Raw genomic sequence first — 24,154 nt, 5'->3', positions numbered from 1 at the left:
TGTTGAATTTCACCCTAGCAATGTAAACTGATAGCTTATCTTCACAGGTGAGGGACAGAAAGTCATCCCTCTGCTCACCTGACACAAATGCATTTCTGATTGCTTCCTCTGCCCTATTGTTTATGTAAAAATGCAGATTCACTAAGCCAGACTCAGTGAAAGGTCAATCAAGGACTCAAAAGAATGCAACCTTTTGTCTCTTATCTACTTATTACCTGAAAGCCCCTTGCTTCGAGTTGTCCTGCCTTTCCGGTTCGAACCAATGTACATCTTACACATGTTGACTGATGTCTCATGTCTCCCTAAAATGTATAAAAGCAAGCTGTACCCTAACCACCTTGCACACGTTGCACACGTGTCATCAGAAACTCGTGAGACTATGTCATGGATGTGTTCTTAACCTTGGCAAAATAAACTTTCTAAATTGGTTGAGACCTGTCTCGGGTATTTTGGGTTCACAATCAGCTAGACTTTCTGCATCGAGAATTTCTGGGTTTTTATAAATATGTTCCCTCTTCATAATTTCATTAACCAATATGATCTCTAGACTACAAACTAAGAGAGAGGGAGAGTATTTACAAATGTACTTGCTGAAGTGTGGCCATCAAATGTTAGTAGTAGCAAACAACTAAAGACAGACCTCGCTTGACCAGTGAGGAAAAGGAAAGTAGAGACCGATCCAGAAATAAAATTGGACTGATCTGAACAAAGGAACCTCTCAAAACATTCAAAGGGAAAGAGTAGTTCCGCAATGAAAGACTGCAAACAATCAGTGATCAAAGTTTCAAAACAAAGGACCATGTTCATGAGTACGTAACGTAGTTTGCTTATATATGCATTTCACTGCAGTGTTAACAACAGCAACATCACCAAACATGAAAGACAATGGTATTTATAGAATACTGTTTATTTAACACATGTAAACCGAGGCTGCCATGAGGATCACAACTTTATTTAAAATGAGGCTCACATCCTCAAAGTGTAATGGCATTTCTGATGACACTAAGGTCTAAGAATTAAAGACCTAAGTAGGTCTAAGAATTAAAGCAATGAATCCAACATGTTAATGCTACAGTAGAATGTGGTGAAAACCAGAGAAATTAAATAATTTGTAAAGAGCTTCAGAAAAAATTTCCAAGCTGAAACTAGAACTCGTGTTTCCCAACTCCCAGCCTAATGTTCTTACACTACAGTTATAGTGTTTCTGTCTCAATTTGAGTGCTATTTATGTCGCTTTCAACATACTTTTTAATAAAACAAACTTACTTAATTTTAAATGAAATTAAACTTAATTTATACCGTAAAAAACAAGTTTTTGCCATTAATTTTCTCATTAGCACTCAATAAAATAGATCAAAAAAATAGGCAATAATTTAATGTATACTATGATGCATTCTTTTTTTTTCTTTTTTTAAAGACAAGGTGTCACTCTCACTCTGTCCCTCAGGCTGGATGGAATACATTGGTACTATCATGGCTCACTGTAGCCTCAACCTCCCAAGCTAAAGCAATCCTCCCACCTCAGCCTCCTAAGTAGCTAGGACCACAGGTGTGCATCACCACACCCAGCAAATTTTTTTCCTTTTAATTTTTGGTAGAAATGTGGTCTGGCCGGGCGCGGTGGCTCAAGCCTGTAATCCCAGCACTTTGGGAGGCCGAGACGGGCGGATCACGAGGTCAGGAGATCGAGACCATCCTGGCTGACACGGTGAAACCCCGTCTCTACTAAAAAATACAAAAAACTAGCCGGGCGAGGTGGCGGGCGCCTGTAGTCCCAGCTACTGGGGAGGCTGAGGCAGGAGAATGGCGTGAACCCGGGAGGCGGAGCTTGCAGTGAGCCGAGATCCGGCCACTGCACTCCAGCCTGGGCGACAGAGCGAGACTCCGTCTCAAAAAAAAAAAAAAAAAAAAAAAAGAAATGTGGTCTATGTTGCACAGGCTAGTCTTGAACTCCTGGGCTGAAGTGATCCTCCTAAGTATTGGGATTATAGGCGTGAGCCACTGTGCCTGGCCAATGATGCATTCTCTTTTCTTATTTTGAGACAGGATCTCACCCTGTCACCCAGGCTGAGTGCAGTAGTGCAATTATGGCTCACTGTAGCCTCGACCTTCCTGGCTCGAGTGATCCTCCCACCTCAGCCTCCTGAGTAGCTGGGACCACAGGTGCATGCCACCATGTCGGGCTAATTTTTGTATTTTTTGTACAGACAGGGTTTCATCATGTTGCCCAGGTTGATCTCGAACTCCTGGACTCAAGCAATCTGCCCACCTTGGTCTCTCTCAAAGTGCTAGGATTACTACAGGTGTGAGCCACCATGCCCAGTCCAATGATGCATTCTTAACAGGATTCTTCCCTCATAAAACCAATTATCAGCAGAAAAACTTCCAGCCAAACAAGTTAACATACGGTAAAACACAGAAATGTGCAGGTACTTTAACTTTCTATTAAGTCAAAAATTATTAAGGAAATACAAAATAACTTTAACTCCAGATACATAAACTCTCTGAGCCTTAATATCCTTAGCTATGAAATGAGGAAGATGGATTTTAATGCAAAAGTTCTTAATTAGGGATCTAGTCCATGTTTGGACTCTCTACAGAAACTATTTGCAAATTTTTTTTTTTTTTTTTGAGACGGAGTCTCGCTCTGTCGCCCAGGCTGGAGTGCAGTGGCGCGATCTCGGCTCACTGCAAGCTCCGCCTCCCGGGTTCACGCCATTCTCCTGCCTCAGCCTCCCGAGTAGCTGGGACTACAGGCGCCCACAACCGCGCCCGGCTAATTTTTTGTATTTTTAGTAGAGACGGGGTTTCACCGTGGTCTCGATCTCCTGACCTTGTGATCCACCCGCCTCGGCCTCCCAAAGTGCTGGGATTACAGGCGTGAGCCACCGCACCCGGCAGCAAATTTTTTATATATGTAGGTATGGGCATCAGATTATCCGGAAGTTTATTACTACTTAAATACACTGTTTTGTTCTGGATTTCTAAACTTCTTTGTACTGAGCACCTTACACATGTTTGATGAAAATCCAGAGGACAAAAAAGTGTGAACCCATAGGGAATTAATAAGCTGGTATGGAAGACAGACTTTTTCCAAAAATTGGCATTAATGAAGTACTTGGAAACCCCAAAGCCAAATCAATGCACTACTCCTAGGAGAATCGGGTTTGGTGATCCTCCTAGGAGTATCCTGTTACCAGTGGAGGTGACATTTAAAATAGGGCTTGTTTAAATGACATCATACAAGGGCCTGTAGGGCGATTTCTGTTTGACAAGAATGTGGAGTCATCATCTTGGGGACAGGAAACTTATAAAATAATTCTGGCATCAACATAGACAGACGCTGTATAAACAAAAGAATTATTCCAACCTCCAACGACCCATTCTTACCAAGATCTCTGGCTGCACTTATTAATGTTGACTGCATCTTCTTTTCCAAGTCATTCATTATTTCTCTTAATTCACTGAGATTAGGATCAAATGAAGGTTTTACAAGGAATTCATGGTTTTCTACCTGCAAACAGAACAAAGTGACAAAATCCTATAAGGTAAAGACAGAAATTATACAGCAAATATTTCCTCCCACTTAAATTTTACTGTTTTCAGTTAAATAATTTGCTATCCATAAGTTATTCAGTCACAACTATTAAGGAGTTTCTATTTACTGAGATGGAAAATTCTGTTCATTAGGACTTCAGAGTTCTGTATGTATAAAAACGATTCATATGAAACAGATGCAGTGCTGATGATGTATATGTCCCTAATAGTATTCTACATTTTATTTATATTTTTCCTAAACATTTAAAATGTTCTCCCTAAAAATTACTAAGTAACGTTCAATGTGCAAAACTTGTAATAGTTGTATGTTGCCCAAACCAAGGATATACCCTAGAAATCTCAAAAAGCTCTAAGAAACGAAAGAATTTTCTTAAAAGTTAATCAAAATCTCACAATTTAAAAACATACTCGTAAGTACTTTGTTTCACTAAATTCTTACCAGTAATAACAGCAAGAAACCACAACGAAAAATAGATCTCATTTACAATAGCAAAAACTACATAAAATATTCAGAAACAAAGTCTTGATTATATAGGACCTTTATAAAGATAATTGCCTATTGGAAGATTTAAAAGAAGAATATAAATGTTAAATTCAACTGATTAAAAAACTACAGGAATTGGACCAGCGCCACGGCTCATGCCTGTAATCCCAGCACTTTGGGAGGCCAAGGCAGGTGGATCACTTGAGGTCAGGAGTTTGAGACCAGCCTGGTCAACATGGTAAAACCCCATCTCTACTACAAATACAAAATGAGCTGGGCGCAGCAGTGTGCACCTGTAGTCCCAGCTACTTGGGAGGCTGAGGCAGGAGAATCACTCAAACATGGGAGGCGGAGATTGCAGTGAGCCAAGATCGTGCCACTCTACTCCAGCCTGGGTGACAGAGTGTGACTCAGTTAAAGAAAGACAGACAGAAAGAAAGAAAGAGGTAAACTATGAAAAGAGAAAACTAGATCTAATATTAATAAGCTATGTATTTCCACAGATTGTCCGATAGGAATTCTTTTTTGAAACAAAACAACTAAAATTTACATGAAATTGTGAAAGAACATCTAAAAAAAGGATGAAGTGTATCCTTACTAGGCATTACAATTAAGCAGACAATTATGTATAGAAGCTTAATATAACAGAGTGAGTCCATTCTCTTGATTTAAATTATTCAATAAATGAGGTTGAGATAAATTGTTCCTAATTACTATCCACTTAGAGAGTACACTTTCACATACCAGAAGCAAACTATGCAAGGAATAAGGAATTAAAATCAAATTACAGAAAGCTAACAAAAAAGAGAATATACACAAAATAACTTTCTCAATTTAAACCAACCAAAAGAAATTCAATATAATATTAAAATTTAAAATATTGGCCAGGCTCGGTGGCTCACACCTGTAATCCCAGCACTTTGGGAGGCCAAGGCAGGCAGATCACAAAGTCAGGAGATCAACACCATCCTGGCTAACACGGTGAAACCCTGTCTCTACTAAAAATACAAAAACTTAGTCAGGCGTGGCAGCGGGCCTATAATCCCAGCTACTAGGGAGGCTGAGGCAGGAGAATCTCTTGAACCTGGGAAGCAGAGGCTGCAGTGAGCCGAGATTGCGCCACTGCACTCCAGCCTGGGTGACAGAGTGAGACTTCATCTCACCAAAAAAAAAAAAAAAAATCAAATTAAATTTAAAAGTACATAAAATCCAGTTATAAGCTTTATTTTGCTTAAACTTATGGTTAAAAAAACTTCACAAAAAATGAAAAAATATATACCATATTAAAAAGTGTTTTAAAAAGTACTCTGACATAGCTCTCTTACAATGAGACAAAATGTAAGGCAAAAAAGCATTATTAATTAAGGATAGAGTCCCTAAAGAATGATGAAGATTCAATTCACCAGAAAAAACAACAGCTCTGTGCCTCACATATTAACCAAAACAGACCTAGATGGAGAAACCCACATCTTTCTCAGTAACCCAGCAGATCAAAAATTAGCGAGCACATATAGACAATGAAATGAAAAAACAATCCCAAAAGTAGAGTACACATCCAAATTTTAAATACATGGGGAACTTTTATGAAATGGATACACACCAAGCTTGGAAATTTAAAAATATACTTCTAAATAATTAACAAACCAAAGAACAAATGATAATAGAAATAAAATACTTGGAGTTGAGTAAGAAATTATACCTCTCTAAACTCACACTTGTAATCCTACAACTTTGGGAAGCCAAGACAGGACGATTACTTGAGCCCAGGAGTTCAAGGCCCGCCTGGTCAACATAGCAAAAACCGTGTCTCTACTAAAAAATAAAAAAAATTAGCCAGGTGTGGTGGCACACGCCTATAATCTCAGGTACTCAGGAGGCTGAGGTGGGAGGATCACTGGAGCCCAGGAATTCAAGGCCTGCAATGAGCTATGATCAAACCACTGCACTCCAGTCTCGGCAACAGAGCAGGATCCTGTTAATCAATCAATAAATTAATAATTAATGTGGTATGTCCATCAGGGAATACCATTCAGCTATATGAGGAGATATGATCTGGATATGTGCCCCCACCCAAATGTCACATTGAATTGGAATTGGAATCCCCAGTGTTGGAGGTGGAGCCTGGTGAGAGGTGACTGGATCATGAGGGTGGTTTCCCCTGGGTACTCTTCTCATGATAGTGACTGACTTGTCCTGAGATCTAGTTGTTTAAAAGTGTGTAGCACCTCCCCCTTCTCTCTCTTGCTCCTGCCCATCATGTAAGACGTGCACTACAAGAGAACTACTCTTGATCACCATAGACTCTTAAATCACTGGAGATGGCACCTTGATTTGGGTATGCAAAACAAACCTTACTAAAACAACCTTTACCTTCCATTAGTTTGCCCCACATATTTACCTTCCCACAATTTACCACCCCTCGAAGCTCAAACCTCTTTTCTTCAATCTTGTTGGCTCTCCACAATTTATTATCTGATATGGTTTGGCTGTGTCTCCACCCAAATCTCATCTTGAGTTGTAGCTCCCATAATCCCCATGTGACATGGGAGGGACTCGGTGGGAGGTAATTGAATCATGGCAGCAGGTTTTTTATTTTTATCATCTCTACAAATAATTTAAAAATCAGCCAGGTGTGGTGGTGCACATCTATGGTTCCAACTACTTGGGAGGCTGAAGTGGGAGGATCACTTGAGCCCAGATTCAAGGCTGCAGTGAACCATGATCGCACCACTGCACTCCAGCCTGGGTGACAGAATAAAACTGTCTCATTTTTTAAAAAGGGTGTGGGGGCAGGGACGCGGTGGCTTACGCATGCAATCCCAGCACTTTGGGAGGCTGAGGTGGGCTGATCACCTGAGGCTGGAAGTTTGAGACCAGCCTGACCAACACGGAGAAACCCCATCTCTACTAAAAATTCGAAATTAGCCGGGTGTGGTGGCACATTCCTGTAATTCTAGCTACTTGGGAGGCTGAGGCAGGAGAATTGCTTGAACCCAGGAGGAGGAGGTTGAGGGGTATCGAGATAGTGCCCTTGCACTCCAGCCTGGGCAAAAAGTGTGAAACTCCATCTCAAAAAAAAAAAAAAAAAGTAATGCAAAGAATCTGACTTAAACCAGCAAACCAAACGGTTACCCTAATATGAATAATGCAAGCATATATTCCTGCATGACCATTTTAACAGGGAATTTAACTTAGAAAAATTTCAAAATACTATTTTTAAAGTCTTGCAAATTAAAAACACTATATTCAGGCCGGGCATGGTGGCTCATACCTGTAATCCCAGCACTTGAGAGGCCAAGGCAGATGGATCACCTGAGGTCAGGAGTTCAAGACCAGCCTGGCCAACATGAGGAAACCCTGCCTCTACTAAAAATACAAAAATTAGCCGGGTTTGGTGGCAGGCGCCTATAATCCCAGCTACTCGGGAGGCTGAGGCAGGGGAATCACTTGAACCCAGGAGGCAGAGATTGCAGTGAGTCAAGATCACGCCATTGCACGTCAGCCTGGGGACAAGAGTGAGACTTCATCTCGGGGCGGGGGGGAGCCCCACTATATTCAATGGGCTCACCATAGTAAACTGGTAAACTTGTTCATATAAACAAATTTTTAACAGAGTCAAAACAAAGCATTACCATGTCATAAACTGTGCTTTAAAATTCACTTTCATGTAAGGATATTTTCAACTATTTCACAAACTGTTCTCACTTTACATACAGTTATTGCTCAAAATTGTTAAAGACATGAGATATAGATCACTTAAACCCTAAATGTTCTCAATTAACAAGAAATTTTAGAAGTAAATAGTATTTAGAGTCCTGGTTAACTTTGTAGTTATATTCAACAACTATTTAGGAGATGCATACATATTCTAACCTCCTCCTGCAAAGAACTCTCTACGTGGAAAAGAAACAGAAGTGGCCCAGCAAGGTGGCTTATATCTGAAATCCCAGCATTTTGGGAGGCTAAGACCGAGGCAGGAGGATAGCTTGAGGCCAGAGTTTTGAGACCAGTTTGGGCAACACGGCGAGAGTTCATGTCTATAAAAAAGTTTTTAAAAAAGTAGCCAGGCGTGGTGGTACACAGCTGTATTTACAGCTACTAAGGCTAAGGCAGGAGGATTACTTGAACCCAGAAGTTTGAGGGGTTAGTGAACTATGACAGTGTCACTGCACTTAAGCCTGGGTAACAGAGGGAGACCCAGTCTCAAAAGAAAAACAAGAAAACAAACAAAATGAAAGTTTTCTTGTGTGTCTTATGTTTACCTCTAACTTCTCTTTCCTTTTCCAGTGACTATAATTTTCCTTCTCTTTGAAAATAAAATGCAGTTACATTTATGAAATTGTTCATTTATGAGATTGTCTTTAACCAGGACAGTTATGCCCAATATTCATTTCCTCTGCTACTCTGTATTTCATCCACTGAAACAGTTGCTATTTTTTAAAAAAATCCTTTTCCCATCTGTCACTTCGTCTTACGTCCACTGTCTACAAAGGTGCTACAATTAGATACTAAAAAGAAAAATTTACACGCTTTCTTAATGTGGCCTTTGTTTTTAAAAAATATCTACTGTTTAAATTTAAAAGTATATTGCATACCTGATCCATATCTAAAGTTGTTTCTATCATTTCCTGAAACTTGGAGAAATCAGAACGAAGATCAGTAAGAGGAGTCACAAAAACTGCCAACAATAATTTCTGGTGTTTTCCTAAAAGAAAGTAGTAAAACAAACAAATAAAAAGATCTCATTTTTACAAAATACAAATCATAAAAATGTGACTGAGATAAACAAGCATCATTTGATCCAAAAGTTACAAATAGTACAGTAGGTCTCCAAAGTTACTATTTACTCAGGTGTTTTAATTCAAATTGTTTAGTACTCAAGTTATTTTATAGGAAGGGAAATGATGTAGCACTCAAAGCTTCCCACTAATAATACATTACCTCCCTTGTCTGTAAATCCAACAAGTAATACAGATGCAGAAATATGACATTAATTATGACTAAATGAATTTCATTTCTTATAGATTTAATAACCCAAAGTCATTAAAATAAAATCTCTAGCTTACGTCATATTCCTAATTTCCATTAATAACAGTGTTCCAATTAACAGATTAAATCAAGCCAAGTTTTTACACAATGGAACTGTGCTTGATGGTATTTAAGGGTACATGATGGGGAGGCCAGGCATGGTGGCTCATGCCTATAATCCCAGCACTTTCAGAGGCTGAGGCGGGCAGATCACTTGAGCTCAGGAGTTTGAGACCAGCCTGACCAACAAGGTGAAACCTCATCTCTGCTCAAAATACAAAAATTAGCCTGGTGTGGTAACACAGGCTTACAGTCCCAGCTACTCGGGAGGTTGAAGCAGGAGAATTGCTTGAACGCAGGAGGTGGAGGCTGCAGTTAGCCCAAGATCACACTACTGCCCTCCAGCCTGGGCAACAGAACGAGATTCTATCTCAAAAAAAAAAAGGAAAAAAAAGAGCATATGCTGGGGAATCATGTATGAAGGAGTAAGTGAAGCAATGGAGTATATACTGTGAAAAAGTAGGCAGGACTAGAGACCTGGGTAACGATCCCAGCTCTGCTACCCATTGGCTCTCTTATCTGGAGCATGATACTTTGAGCCTCATTTTCCCTTTTTGTGCAAAGGAATAATAATAGCTACCCAGAAATAATAAATGAGATAACTATACACCACACTTGTACAGTCCTTGACACTTAACAGAAGCTCAACAAGTTACTTTGTATTACTACTGGTATAACGCAAGGATTTTTTTTTAATCGCCAATAAATTCCCTTAGAAGAATTCCGCAAGTGATACCTAACACACTGCATTTCACTCCAAAGCAACAGTTCCCAAACTTCTCCAGAAATTTTAGCAGCTATTGAGAAAATGATGAAAAACTACTATGAAGTCAGCAAAATTGTTTTAAGGATTCATGTTTTATTATTAATCACAACAGCATCTATACATATTTAGAAAATATGTACATACGTGTGAAGCACTATTTAGACAGAATAAAAACAACACTTTGCCCACACAATGTCTGCTGTGCTACAATGCATAGTCCTTTATTCCAAATTAGCTCATGCACTATTGGTAAATAAGGGAATCGTGGCAGCAAAATTCAGAGGTGGCATTGGTTTATGAATGATTTTTTTTCCAGCCCATTAATGTTTTAAAGGGATCAAGGTTAAGCTCTCACACAATTAAGAGTAAGCCTTAGCAGTGAAGACCTCAGAGTAGTTGGCTTAACAGCCACTGTACTTTCCACTCACTATGTTAAGATATGTGGGACAGCTCAAGGGTACAAAACATTTGCCAGTGTTTTCGAAAAAGAAAAAAAAAAAAAAAAGAATTCAATTTCATACCATGGTTCAGATTTTTAATTCTGACGAAACTAGCCTCTATTAGAAGCAAATGCCCTCAAGGACCTACATCTCAAAGGAGAAAACAACAGCCACAGATCTAAGGCTTCAAAGAGTTGGCTAATGCTGGTGCTTGGGTGCAAATGCCAGGAAGGCCACAGTTTTTATTACAGTTTGTTATGCTTCTGTTAGAAGTGGTTTTTAAAAATTCATGTATTTTCAGGTCTGCTTCAACCCTGTTTTTTCCATAAGCTGTTATTTTTCTAGCACATGACTGAAGAAGGTTTTCCAAGAATCCATACTGCATAAATATCTGTATGAACTTCAGAACCTATGTCACCCTCAACATGTCCTCTGGCTCCTCAAGCATACGAGCCCACTTTGCTGCAGCCCTTCTCAGTTTATAAACTTCCTTACGAGTTCTCCTGCTCCCTTATCCTCCAAGCTTTCACTAGCATCTTAAATTCCTTCCCCTCCTTATAACTTGTACCAAACCCCAGTTGCCAATTTCCAACTAGATTTTGTAAAGCTACATTCTCCACCAGTGATCACAGGCTGGAAAGCCCTACACAAGCTATCCTGAGGTCTTAACCAAAGGACTCCTGGTATTCATAGCAGTACATAAACAAAGAAGAAAATTCTAGTTTTATTTCCTCTAGCCTCTAGCTGAAATTTAGCGTTTGCTTTCATTATTAATGTAGGCAATAAGCCATGGTAGTATTACCAGTACCTTTGTCTTTGTTACTAATTAAATCACCAGCTATATTTTCATATGATATTAGTTTTGAGATATTTTAAAGCATTATTTAACCTCACTCTTACTTCGGAAGTCAAGTAGTAGGCTTTCTGTCAGGTATTTTTCAATGCATTAATAAAAAAGACATTCTTACATCAAGAATTTGTTTCATATTTTGATAAGTATATTTCAATACAATTGGTTTCCTTTGTAACTCTGCGTTTTATTTTATGTATTTAAAAACACTACTAATGGGCTTCAACAGTAGCCAAGAAGGTCCACAGCACAAAAAAAAGTTAAAAATCTCAGACAGGCCTCTAGTCTCAACTCCTACCAACCTCGTCATAATTCTCTACTTCTATGCTTGACCACTTTAGGTTTCCTTCGCTCCTGCAACAAGGTAAGACCACATCAGCCTTATGTCTTTGCACTGGCTGATCCCACTAGCCTCCCCTCCTACCTCAATTTTTTTTTTTTTTTTTTTTTTTTAAGATGAGGTCTCACTCTAACACCCTGGATGAAGTGCAGTGGTGCAATCATGGCTCACTGCAGCCCTGACTTCCCAGGCTCAGACAATCCTCCAACCTCAGCCTCCTGAGTAGCTGGACTACAGGTGCATTTCACTATGCCTGAGTAATTTTTGTATTTTTTGTACAGATGAGATTTCGCCATGTTGCCCAGGTTGGTATCAAACTCCTGGGCTCAAGTGATCTGTCCACCTCCGCCTCCCGAAGTGCTGGGATTACAGGTATGAGCCACCATGCCCGGACTCCTTCCTCTGTCCCCTCCAATTCTTAACAGCTGGCTCCGTTTTATGGTTCAAGTCTCACCTTAGATAGCAATTCCTTAAAGAGGCCTTCTTTGGCCACAGGATCTGTTGTCTCCCTGGCCCCTTGCCAAGTCACTGTATCATACCAACACATTATGCTTTCTTTATTGTACCTAATGCTATTTTAAATTCTTGTCCACTTATTTCCCTACTGTCTGTCTCCCTCCACTCTTTCACTATTATGGAAACTCTACAAAACAGGGACTTCATCTATCAGAACTCCTAAAAAATGTTTGGCACAAAGTAGCCAGTTGATGATATTTGTTGAATGAATGACTTTATGAAGGAAGGGAACAAGAAACTGATAAGGTAACCAATTTATTTAGTAAGAATCTCAAAGATCACACAGGGAAATGATTTGTTAGCTTCTTAAGTGTATCAAAATGTAAAATGCTCAAATAATCAAGTCATTAAATAACTTTTGTTAGGAACTCCAGATTAACTGTCCGCAAGATTCACTTAAAACCCCGTGAAGCTTTCATTTTCAAGAACACAACTGTGCACCTCATGAACTACTGCAATGCTTAGGTCAGTAAGTGTAACTATTGGGAGGCATGGGGGCTCACGCCTGTAATCCCAACACTTTGGGAGGCTGAGGCAGGTGGATTACCTAAGGTCAGGAGTTTGAGGCCAGCCTGGCCAACAGGGGAAACTACTCACGTCTCTAATAAAAACACAAAAATAAGCCGGGCATGGTGGCATGTGCCTGAAATCCCAGCTACTCAGGAGGCTGAGGCAGGAGAACTGCTTGAACTCAGGGGGTGGCGGCTGCAGTAAGCCAAGATCGTGCTACTGCACTCCAGCCTGGGCAAGAGAGTGAGACTCCATCTCAAAAAAGCATAAGTATTAACGTTTCTATAACAACCCTAAACATAAGCTAATCACTATTAAATCATCACTTACTATAATCAAAAAATGTAAAATATCAGGATACATTGAAAGCCCATCAAGAATAAGTGATTCAGCCTGGGTGTGGTGGCTCATGCCTGTAATCCCGGCACTTTGGGAGGCCGAGGCGGGTGGACTGCTTGAGGTCAGGAGTTTGAGACTAGGCTGACCAACATGGTGAAATCCCATCTCTACTAAAAATACAAAAATTGAGCCAGGCATGGTGGTGCATGCCTGTAATCGCAGCTACTCGGGAGGCTGAGTCAAGAGAATCACCTGAACCCAGGAGGCAGAAGTTGCAGTGAGCTGAGACCATGCCACTACGCTCCACCTTGAGTGACAGAGCAAGACTCTCTGTCTCAAAAAAAAAAAAAAAAAAAAAGAATAAGTGGTTTAGGACAGGGCTCACACCTGCAATCCCAACACTTTGGGAGGCAAAGGTGGGGCAAATTGCTTGAGGTCAGCAGTTCAAGACAAGCCTGGCCAACATGGTAAAACCCTGTCTCTACTAAAAATACAAAAATTAGCCAGGCATGGTGGTGGGCACCTGTAATCCCAGCTACTCAGGAGGCTGAGGCAGGAGAAATCACTTGAACCTGGGAGGCAGAGGTTGCAGTGAGGCGAGATTGCACCATTGCACTCCAGCCTGGGCAACACAGTGAGACACTGCCTCAAAAAATAAAGAATAAGTGGTTTAGGCCAAGCATGGTAACTCATGCCTGTAATCCTAGCACTTTGGGAAGCTGAGGCAGGAGGATCACCTGAGTCCAGGAGTTCAAGACCAGCCTGGACAACATGGCAAGACCCCCTCTCAGGGGGAAGTAAAAAAAAAAAGAGTAAGTGGGCTGGGTGCAGTGGCTCACACCTGTAATCCCAGCAGTTTGGGAGGCCAAGGCGGGCGGATCATGAGGTCAGGAGATCAAGACCATCCTGGCTAACACAGTGAAACACTGTCTCTACTAAAAATACAAAAAATTAGCCGGGCATGCTGGCAGGCACCTGTAGTCCCAGCTACTCAGGAGGCTGAGGTAGGAGAATGGCATGAATCCGGGAGGCAGAGCTTGCAATGAACCGAGATTGTGCCACTGCACTCCACCCTGGGTGACAGAGCGAGACTCCATTTCAAAAAAAAAAGAGTAAGTGGTTCACTAAGATATACTTCTGTAGAACTTACCTGTGGAGAAAAGGAAAGAGAGGGAAAGAGAGAAAAGAGAGAGAGAAAGAGAAAGAGAGAGAGAGAGAGAGAGAGAGAGAGAATGAGACAGAGAGACAGAGACAGAAAGAGACAGAGATACACTGATACACTTCCGGCCAGACACCATGGCTCATGCCTATAATCCCAGCACTTTGGGAAGCCTAGGCAGGTGGATCACTTGAGGTCAGGAGTTTGAGACCAGCCTGGCCAACATGGCAAAACCCTATCTCTACTAAAAATACAAAAGAAATTAGCCAAGTGTGGTGACACACACCTATAATCCAAGAAGTCTGGGATTATGTTAAATGACCAAACCTAAGAATAACTGGCGTTCTGGAGGAAGAAGGGAAATCTAGAAGTATGGAAAACATATCTGGGGGAATAATCGAGGAAAACCTCCCCAGCCTTGCTAGAGACCCAGACATCTAAATACAAGAACCTCAAAGAACACCTGCGAAATTCATTACAAAAAGATCATCACCTAGGTACACTGTCATCAGGTTATCCAAAGTTAAGATGAAGGAAAGAATCTTAAGAGCTGTGAGGCAAAAGCACCAGGTAACCTATAAAGAAAACCTATCAGATCAACAGCAGATTTCTCAGCAGAAACCCTACAAACCAGAGGAATTAGGGTCCTATCTTCAGCCTCCTCAAACAAAACAATTATCAGCCAAGAATTTTGTATCCAGGGAAACTAAGCTTCATAAATGAAAGAAAGAGTCTTTTTCAGACAAAAATTGCTGAGAGAATTCACTAGTACAAAGCCAGAACTACAATAACTGCTAAAGGGAGCTCTAAATCTTGAAACAAATACTGGAAACACATCAAAACATAAATCTTACTTTAAAGCATCAATCTTAGAGGACCTATAAAACAAAAATACAATTTAAAAAAAACACAAAAGGAATACGGTATACAGGCAACAAATACCACAATAAATGGAATGATACTTCACATCTCAATGCTAACGTTGAATGTAAATAGCCTAAATGCTCCATGTAAAAGATACAGAACTGAGGGCCGGGAGCAGTGGCTCACGCCTGTAATCCCAACACTTTGGGAGGCTGAGGAGGGCAGATCACAAGGTCAGGAGTTCAAGACCAGCCTGACCAACATGGTGAAACTCCATCTCTACTGAAAACGCAAACATTAGCTGGATGTGGTGGCACACGCCTGTAATCCCAGCTACTTGAGAGGCTGAGGCAGGAGAATCACTTGAACCCGGGGGGCAGAGGTTGCGATGAGCCAAGACCACGCCACTGCACTCCAGCCTGGACGAGAAAGCAAGACTCCATCTCAAAAAAAAAAAAAAAAAAAAAAGATACAGAATTGCAGAATGGATAAGAACTCACCAACCATCTGCTGCCTTCAAGAGACTCACTTAAGAATGCACATAAACTTAAGGTAAAGGGGTGGAAAAAGATATTCCATGCAAATGGACACCAAAAGCAAGCGAGAAGAGTTAATTCTTATTATCAGACAAAACAATCCTTAAAGCAACTGCGTTAGAAAAGACAAAGAGGGACATTATATAATGATAAAAGGCCTTGTCCAACAGGAAAACATCACTATCCTAAACATATACGCACCTAGCACTGGAGCTCCCAAAATTATAAAACAATTACGGCCAGGTGCGGTGGCTCACTCCTGTAATCCTAGCACTTTGGGAGGCCGAGGCGTGCGATCACCTGAGGTCAGGAGTAGGAGACCAGCCTGACCAACATGGAGAAACTCTGTCCCTACTAAAAATACAAAATTAGCAGGGCATGGTGACGCATGCCTGTAATCCCAGCTACTCGGGAGGCTGAGGCAGGTGAGCTGAGATCGCACCATTGCACTCCAGCCTGGGCAACAAGAGCAAAACTCTGTCTAAAACACACACACACACACACACACACACACACACACACAATTACTAATAGACCTAAGAAATGAGATAGACAGCAAATCAATTAATAGTGGGAGACTTTAATACTCCACTGACAACACTAGGCAGGTCATCAAGACAGAAAGTCCACAAAGAATCAATGGATTTAAACTATACCCTGGAACAAATGGACTTAACAGATATATACAGAATATTCTACCAAACAAATGCAGAATAAACATTCTATTCAACAGCACATGGAAGTTTCTCCAATGGAAGTTTGTGGCATACGATAGGCCACAAAATGAGCCTCAATATATTTAAGAAAATTAAAATTATATCAAGCACTCTCTCAGACCACAGTGGAATAAAACTGGAAATCAACTACAAAAGGAACCTCCAAAACTGTGCAAATACATAGAAATTAAATAACCTGCTCCTGAGGCTGGGCACAGTGGTTCACGCCTGTAATCCCAACACTTCGGGAGCCTAAGACGGGTGGATCACCTCAGGTCAGAAGTTCAAGACCAGCCTGGCCAACATGGTAAAACCCTGTCTCTACTAAAACTACAAAAAATTAGCCAGGCGTGGTGGCAGGCACCTCTAATCCCAGCTACTCGGGAGACTAAGGCAGAAGAATTGCACGAACCCAGGAGGTGGAGGTTGCAGCGAGGCAAGATCATGCCATTGAACTCCAGCCTGGGCAACAAGAGCGAAACTCTGTCTCAAAAACAAAAACAAAAAAAACCCTGCTCCTGAATGATCATTGGGTCAAAAATGAAATCAAGGTGGAAATAAAAAAATTCTTCAAACTGAACAATAGTGACACAACCTATCAAAACCTCTGGGATTCAGCAAAGGTGGTGCTAGTACTGTTCATGGCCCTAAACGCCTACATGAAAAAGTTTCAAAGAGTACAAACATACAATCTAAGGTCACACCTCAAGGAACTAGAGAAACAAGAACAAACCAAACCCAAACCCAGCTGAAGAAAGGAAATAACCAAGATCAGACCAGAACTAAATGAAACTGAAACAAACAAAAAAAAATTCAAAAGATAAATGAAACAAAAAACCGGTTATTTGAAAAGATAAATAAAAAGACCATTAGCAAGATTAACCAAGAAAATAGGAGAGAAAATCCAAATAAGCTCAAATTGGAAACGAAACAGGAGCTATTACAACTGACACCACAGAAATACAAAAGATCATTCAAGGTTACTACGAACACCTTTACACACATAAACTAGAAAACCTAGAGGAGGTGGATAAATTCCTGGAAAGATACAACCCTCCTGGCTTTAATCAGGAAGAATTAGCCTGAGCAGAGCAGTAACAAGCAGCAAGATAAAAATGGTAATTTAAAAATTACCAACAAAAGGCCGGGCGCGGTGACTCAAGCCTGTAATCCCAGCACTTTGGGAGGCCGAGACGGGTGGATCACGAGGTCAGGAGATCAAGACCATCCTGGCTAATACCGTGAAACCCCGTCTCTACTAAAAAATACAAAAAACTAGCCGGGCGAGGTGGCGGGCGCCTGTAGTCCCAGCTACTCGGGAGGCTGAGGCAGGAGAATGGCGGGAACCCGGGAGGCGGAGCTTGCAGTGAGCTGAGATTCGGCCACTGCACCCCAGCCTGGGCGACAGAGTGAGACTCCGTCTCAAAAAAAAAAAAAAAAATTACCAACAAAAAAAAGTCCAGGACCAGACAGGTTCACAGCAGAATTCTACCAGACATTCAAAGAATTGGTACCAACACTATTGACACTATCCCACAAGATAGAGAAAGAGGGAACCCTCCTGAAATCATTCTATGAAGCCAGTATCACCCTAATACCAAAACCAAGAAAGGACATGATCAAAAAACTACAGACCAATATTCCAGATGAACATAGATGCCAAAATCATTAACAAAATACTAGCTAATCGAATCCAACAACATATCAAAAAGATAATGCATCATGATCAAGTGGGTTTTATACCAGGGACATAGGAATGGTTTAACATACTCAAGTCAGTAAATGTGATACATCACATAAACAGAATTAAAAACAAAAATCACATGATCATCTCAACAGGTTCAGAAAAAGCACTGGACAAAATCCAGCATCCCTTTATCATTAAAACTCTCAGCAAAATCAGCATACAAGGGACACACCTCAATATAATAAAGGCCATCTTGACGAACCCACAGCCAACAATAATATTGAACAGGGAAAAGCTGAAAGCATTCCCTCTAAGAACTGGAACAAGATAAGGATGCCTGCTCTCACCACTCCTCTTCAATATAGTACTGGAAGTCCTAGCCAGAGCAATCAGACAAGGAAAAGAAATAAAGGACATCCAAATCAGTAAAGAGGAAGTCAAACTGTCGCTGTATACTGATGATATGATTGTATACCTAGAAAACCCTAAAAACTCCTCCAGAAAGCTCCTAGAACTGATAAAAGAATTCACCAAAGTTTCTGCATACAACATTAATATACACAAATCAGTAGCTCTTCTATACACCAACAGTGACTAAGCTGAGAATCAAATCAAGAACTCAACCCCTTTTACAATATTTGCAATAGTTACAATAGTTGCAAAAAAAAAAAAATACTTAGGAAATACCTAACCAAGGAGTTGAAAGACCTCTACAAGGAAAACTACAAAACACTGCTGAAAGAAATTACAGATGACACAAACAAATGGAAACACATCCCATGCTCATGGATGGGTAGAATTAATACTGTGAAAATAACCACACTGCCAAAAGCAATCTAAAAATTCAACACCATTCCCATTAAAATACCACCAAAGAATTAGAAAAACCAATTCTAAAACTCATACGGAAGAAAAAAAGAGTCCGCATACCAAAGCAAGACTAAGAAAAAAAAACAAATCTGAAGGCATCAAATTATCTGATTTCAAACTATAAGGCCGACAAACACAGCATGGTAATGGTATAAAAATAGGCACATAGACCAGTGGAACAGAATAGAGACTGCAGAAATAAACTCAAATACTTACAGTCAACTGATATTTGACAAAGCAAAAACGTAAAGTGGGGAAAGAACACCCTATCCAACAAATGGTGTTGGGATAATTGGCAAGTCACATGTAGGAGAAAGAAACTGGATCCTCATCTCTCACCTTATACAAAAATCAACTCAAGATGGGTCAAGTACTTAAATCTAAGAACCTGAAACTATAAAGATTCTAGAAGATAACAATTGGAAAAATCCTTCTAGACACTGCCTTAGGCAAGGACTTCATGACCAAGAACCCAAAAGCAAATGCAATAAAAACAAAAACTAGCTGGAACTTAATTAAACTAAAGAGCTTTTGCAGCTGGGCATGGTGGTTCACACCTGTAATCCCAACACTTCGGGAGGCCAAGGTGGGTGGATTACCTGAGGTCAGCAGTTCGAGACCAGCCTGGCAAACACGGTGAAAAAATACAAAAATTAGCCAGGCATGGTGGCACACACCTGTAATCCCAGCTACCCGGGAGGCTGAGGCAGGAGAACTGCTTGAGCCCCGGAGGCAGAGGTTGCAGTGAGCCAAGATCATGCCACTGCACTCCAGTCTGGCCGACAGAGCGAGACTCTGTCTCAAAGAAAAAAAAAAAAAAAGAGCTTTTGCATGGCAAAAGGAACAGTCAGCAGAAGAAAACAGACAACCCACAGAGTGGGAGAAAATCTTCACAATCTATACATCTGACAAAGGACTAATATCCAGAATCTACAATGAGCTCAAACAAAAAACCAAACAATCCCATCAAAAAGTGGGCTAAGGACATGAATAGACAATTCTCAAGAAAAGATATACAAATGGCCAACATAAAAAAATGCTCAACATCACTAACGATCAGGGAAATGCAAATCAAAACAACAATGCAATACCACCTTACTCCTGCAAAAGTGGCCATAAACAAAAAATAAAAAAAGAATAGATGTTGGCGTGGATGCAGTGAACAGGGAACACTTCTACACTGCTGGTGGGAATGTAAACCAGTATAACCACTAAGGAAAACAGTGTGGAGACTCCTTAAAGAACTAAAAGTAGAACTATCAGTTGATCCAGCAATCCCACTACTGCGTACCTACCCAGGGGAAAGGATATCATTATACAAAAAAGATACTTGCACACGCATGTTTATAGCAGCAAAATTCACAATTGCAAAAACTTGGAACCAACCCAGATGCCCATGAATCAACAAGTGGATAAAGAAACTGTGATGCTACTCAGGCATAAAAAGGAATGGATTGGCCAGGCTCAGTGGCTCACACCTGTAATCCCAGCAATTTGGGAGGCCGAGGCAGGTGGATCACAAGGTCAGGAGTTCAACACCAGCCTAGCCAACATGGTAAAACCTCATCTCTACTAAAAATACAAAAATTAGCCAGGCGTGGTGATGGGCACCTATAATCCCAGCCACTCAGGAGGCTGAGGCAGGAGAATGGCTTGAACTCAGGAGGAGAAGGTTGCAGTGAGCCAAGATGGTATCACTGCACTCCAGCCTGGGAAACAGAGCAAGACTCCGTCTCAAAAAAAAAAAAAAAAAATTAACACTGGTTACTCTGCTAGAGTTAAACTGGGAGTTGACTTCTTTTTACATTATTACCTTTATAATTAAAAGAAAAAACACGGAGTCAGGAGCTGTGGCTCACATCATAATCCCAGCACTTTGGGAGGCCAAGGCAGGCGGATCACTTCAAGCCAGGAGTTTGAGACCAGCCTGGCCAACATGGCGAAACTCCGTCTGTACTGAAAATACAAAAATTAGCTGGGCATTGAGGCACGGACCTGTAATTCCAGCTACTCGGGAGGCTGAGGCATGAGAATCATCTGAACCCAGAGACCAAGGTTGTAGTGAGCCGAGACTGCACCATTGCACTCCAGCCTGGGTGACAGAGCAAAACTCTTGTCTCAAAAATAAAATAAAATAAAAAATATAGAAGCTAAACAATGGGTACATATGGACATACAGAGAGAATTAACAGATACTGGGAACTCCAAAAGGGCAGAGGCAGAGAGAGGGATGAGAATTGAAAAATTACCACCTACTGGGTACAATGTTCATGAGCACAATAGAAGTACAAAGCTCACCATTACACAATATATCCATGGCACAAACCTGCACATATACCCCGAATCTATAAAAATAAAATAATAAGGCCAGGAGCAGTGGCTTACACCTGTAATCCCAGCAGTGGCTTACACCATAATCCTAGCACTTTGGGAGGCTGAGGCAGGCAGACTGCCTGAGCTTAGGAGTTCGAGAACGGCCTGGGCAACACAGTGAAACTCCACCTCTACTAAAAATACAAAAAACTAGCCAGGCGTGGTGGCGTGCGCCTGTAGTCCCAGCTACTCGGGATCCTGAGGCAGGATAATTGCTTGAACCCAGGAGGCGAGATAGCACCACTACACTCCAGCCTGGGCGACAGAGCAAGACTCTGTCTCCAAAAAAATAAAAAACAAAAAATAAACAGCCTGGCCTAGAAAGCAGTTTTAGAAAATTACTCACAGAAAAAGAAAAAAAAAATCAAAACACCAGAGAAGTACACAGACCTTTAAAGTTTCTCCATAATAATTTCCTGGAATGTTAAAATAACAACAGATGTTAGCTAAATATCAATTATAACAGGTAACTGTTAATATTTAAATTGTCAAAAAGCCGGCCGGGCGTGGTGGCTCATGAGGTCAGGAGTTCAAGACCAGCCTGACCAATATGGGGAAACCCCTATCTCTACTAAAAATGCAAAAATTAGCCGTACGTGGTGGCGCACGCCTGTAATCCTAGCTACTCAGGAGGCTGAGGCAGGAGAATTGCTTGAACCCGGGAGGTGGAGGTTGCAGTGAGCCAAGATCATGCCACTGCACTGCAGCCTGGGAGACAAAGCAAGATTCCGTCTCAAAAAAAAAAAAAAAGTCAAAAACTGTCAAACATCCTCAGGAGGTTGAGGCAAGAGGATTGCTTGAGCCCAGGAGTTCAAGACCAGCCTGGGTAATATAGCAAGGCCTCATCTCAAAAAAAAAAAAGTAAAAAGTCAAATAATAGTAGTTAAATTATGGCAATTGACAATTAGTACTATATACATCATTACCCTATCAATATTTTCTATTAGACTTTTGCATACAGCCAGTTCTGCTATATAATGCAGTGTATGTATTCCTAAAAATCAGAACACTACGCAGTAAAAACCAGAGCCGGCCGGGTGTGGTGAGGCACCTCTGCAATCCCAGCACTTTCGGAGGCGAAGGCGGGCTGATTACTTGAGCTCAGGAGTTCCAAAGCAGCCTGGCAGCATAGAAAAACTGTCTCCACCAAAGTATAAAAATTAGCTGTGCAATGGCTCATGCCTGCAGTCCCAGTTACTTGGGAGGCTGAGGTGGGAGGATAGCTTAAGCTGGGAGGCCAAGGCTGCAGAGAGCCAAGACCACACCACTGCACCCCAGCCTGGGGAACAGAGTGAGGTCATTTCAAAAAAACAACAAAAAACAGTGCTTATGAGAAAACTGGAATTCAAGCCACAACTCTCAGAACCTTCATCAGTGACACGTTAAAAAAATAAAGACAGGAACCTCATAAAAGTAGTAGCAATTTTATACACGTGAAATGGTTAAGAAATATACAACTATTAAAATAAATAAGTCACCTTGCAAAAGATAAGCAGTTTGCTTGTGGAGTGGCCTTTTTTTTTTTTTTTTTCTTAATTTTTTTGAGATGGAGTCTTGCTCTGTTGCCCAGGCTGGAGTGCAGTGGTGCGATCTCGGCTCACTGCAAGCTCTGCTTTCCGGGTTCACAACATTCTCCTGCCTCGGCTTCCCGAGTAGCTGGGACCACAAGTGCCCGCCACCACACCCAGCTAGTTTTTTCTAGTTTTTTTAGAAGAGACGGGGTTTCACCGTGTTAGCCAGGATGGTCTCGATCTCCTGACCTCTTGATGTACCTGCCTCGGCCTCCCAGAGGAAGTACTGGGATTACAGGCATGAGCCACAGTGGAGTGGACTTCTAAAGGGCTGCAGCTTCTGAGTTACTGCAAAATGGTCAAAGGAGTACTGTCTGAAATGGGTGGCAAAGTTGTAACACCAGATGTGAATGGGTATGGTTCATAACATATACAGGAAAATGAGGTAGATATTTCAAGAGCATCTGTATGTGTATCTTCTGTATATTTCTACACTGCTCAGTTCAGCTGGATGCATTTTTCTGCATTCACCTAGTGTTTCCTAGGGATTTGTGCATAAGCAAACTCAAAATTTACATTATGCTCAAATCATTCCCTAATATACCACCCACACTGGAACAAATCTGTTTTCAAAACAAGTGTTACAGAGGAACTGTGTATAATTTGCTTTAAAGACTGAAACAACCTATATCAAAACAATAATGACTATATCTGGACAGCATGATAATGATCTACAAAGGACTTATATTGCTTTTATAAACTGATGAAGATGAGATTTAAAGAACATATTTCCAACATACAAAATCCAATCAAACCTTAAATAGTAGCCTCCATAGGCTAAGGGTTTTTTAAAAAGGCTAAATAAGTAACACAGATTCCTTTTATCATCTCCCTTTCCAGAAATGCCAAATAAATCACTTTTATATTCTTATTCTCCATTTAGAAGGAAACCACACAACCAAGTAAAAAATGTGATTATTATACTAATGTACTATGTTATTTAGGGTCAAGGGCAATGGAGATAAGCACTTCCACTCTGCATGAGAAGAACAGAGAAGCTCACAGAAAAGGTGACATTTGAGTTCAATCTTGGAAAAATGAGTAGGGGTTCATCACATGGACAAGGACATTAAAGACAGGAAAACATGCATAAAAGCATAAAAAGGCATGGCATGTCTGGAGACTAGCAGCACTACACTGAGACAGAGGGTGTAGGTGAAGGACGGTGGGGGAAGCTGAACAGGGAGAGGGAAGCAATGGCCAAGCCACGTGAAGAAATGGGGCCTTGTCCTGAAGATTATGGGAAGCAATTAATGTGTTTTAAACTGAAGAGGCAACGTATTCTGAATTGATGACATGATCAGATGAGCTAACAAAGACTACTACCAGTTCAATGAAGAAGATGCATAGACCATGCGGGGGTGGGGGAACGGCAAATGTGAGGTACTTAAGGAGTGTATTAAACAGAAACAGATGGTAACTGGGTATCAGGAAAGGGAAGGGTTATGCATCTCAGTATTGTAGCTGTTATAATAAAATTCATCACA

General features: G+C 41.0%; 1 protein-coding gene across 2 annotated transcripts in view; it reads right to left on the bottom strand.

The window, feature by feature from the left end:
- LOC105464985 (mutS homolog 2) overlaps nucleotides 1-24,154 on the bottom strand; it is a 102,479-nt gene that overhangs the window by 45,616 nt on the left and 32,709 nt on the right. For both annotated transcript variants that reach the window (XM_071076662.1, XM_011713157.2), the window contains exons 8-9: nucleotides 8,638-8,747; nucleotides 3,391-3,514 (exon numbers count right to left, since the gene is read on the bottom strand). In XM_071076662.1, the coding sequence (XP_070932763.1) occupies nucleotides 3,391-3,514; nucleotides 8,638-8,747 (234 nt within the window). The remainder of the gene's footprint in view (nucleotides 1-3,390; nucleotides 3,515-8,637; nucleotides 8,748-24,154) is intronic.

This window comes from Macaca nemestrina, chromosome 13, assembly GCF_043159975.1.
Source record: "Macaca nemestrina isolate mMacNem1 chromosome 13, mMacNem.hap1, whole genome shotgun sequence".
In the NCBI taxonomy this organism is placed as follows: Eukaryota; Metazoa; Chordata; class Mammalia; order Primates; family Cercopithecidae; genus Macaca; species Macaca nemestrina.
Note: the sequence above shows the minus strand (reverse complement) of the source record. Positions and strands in the feature narration are given on the sequence as shown.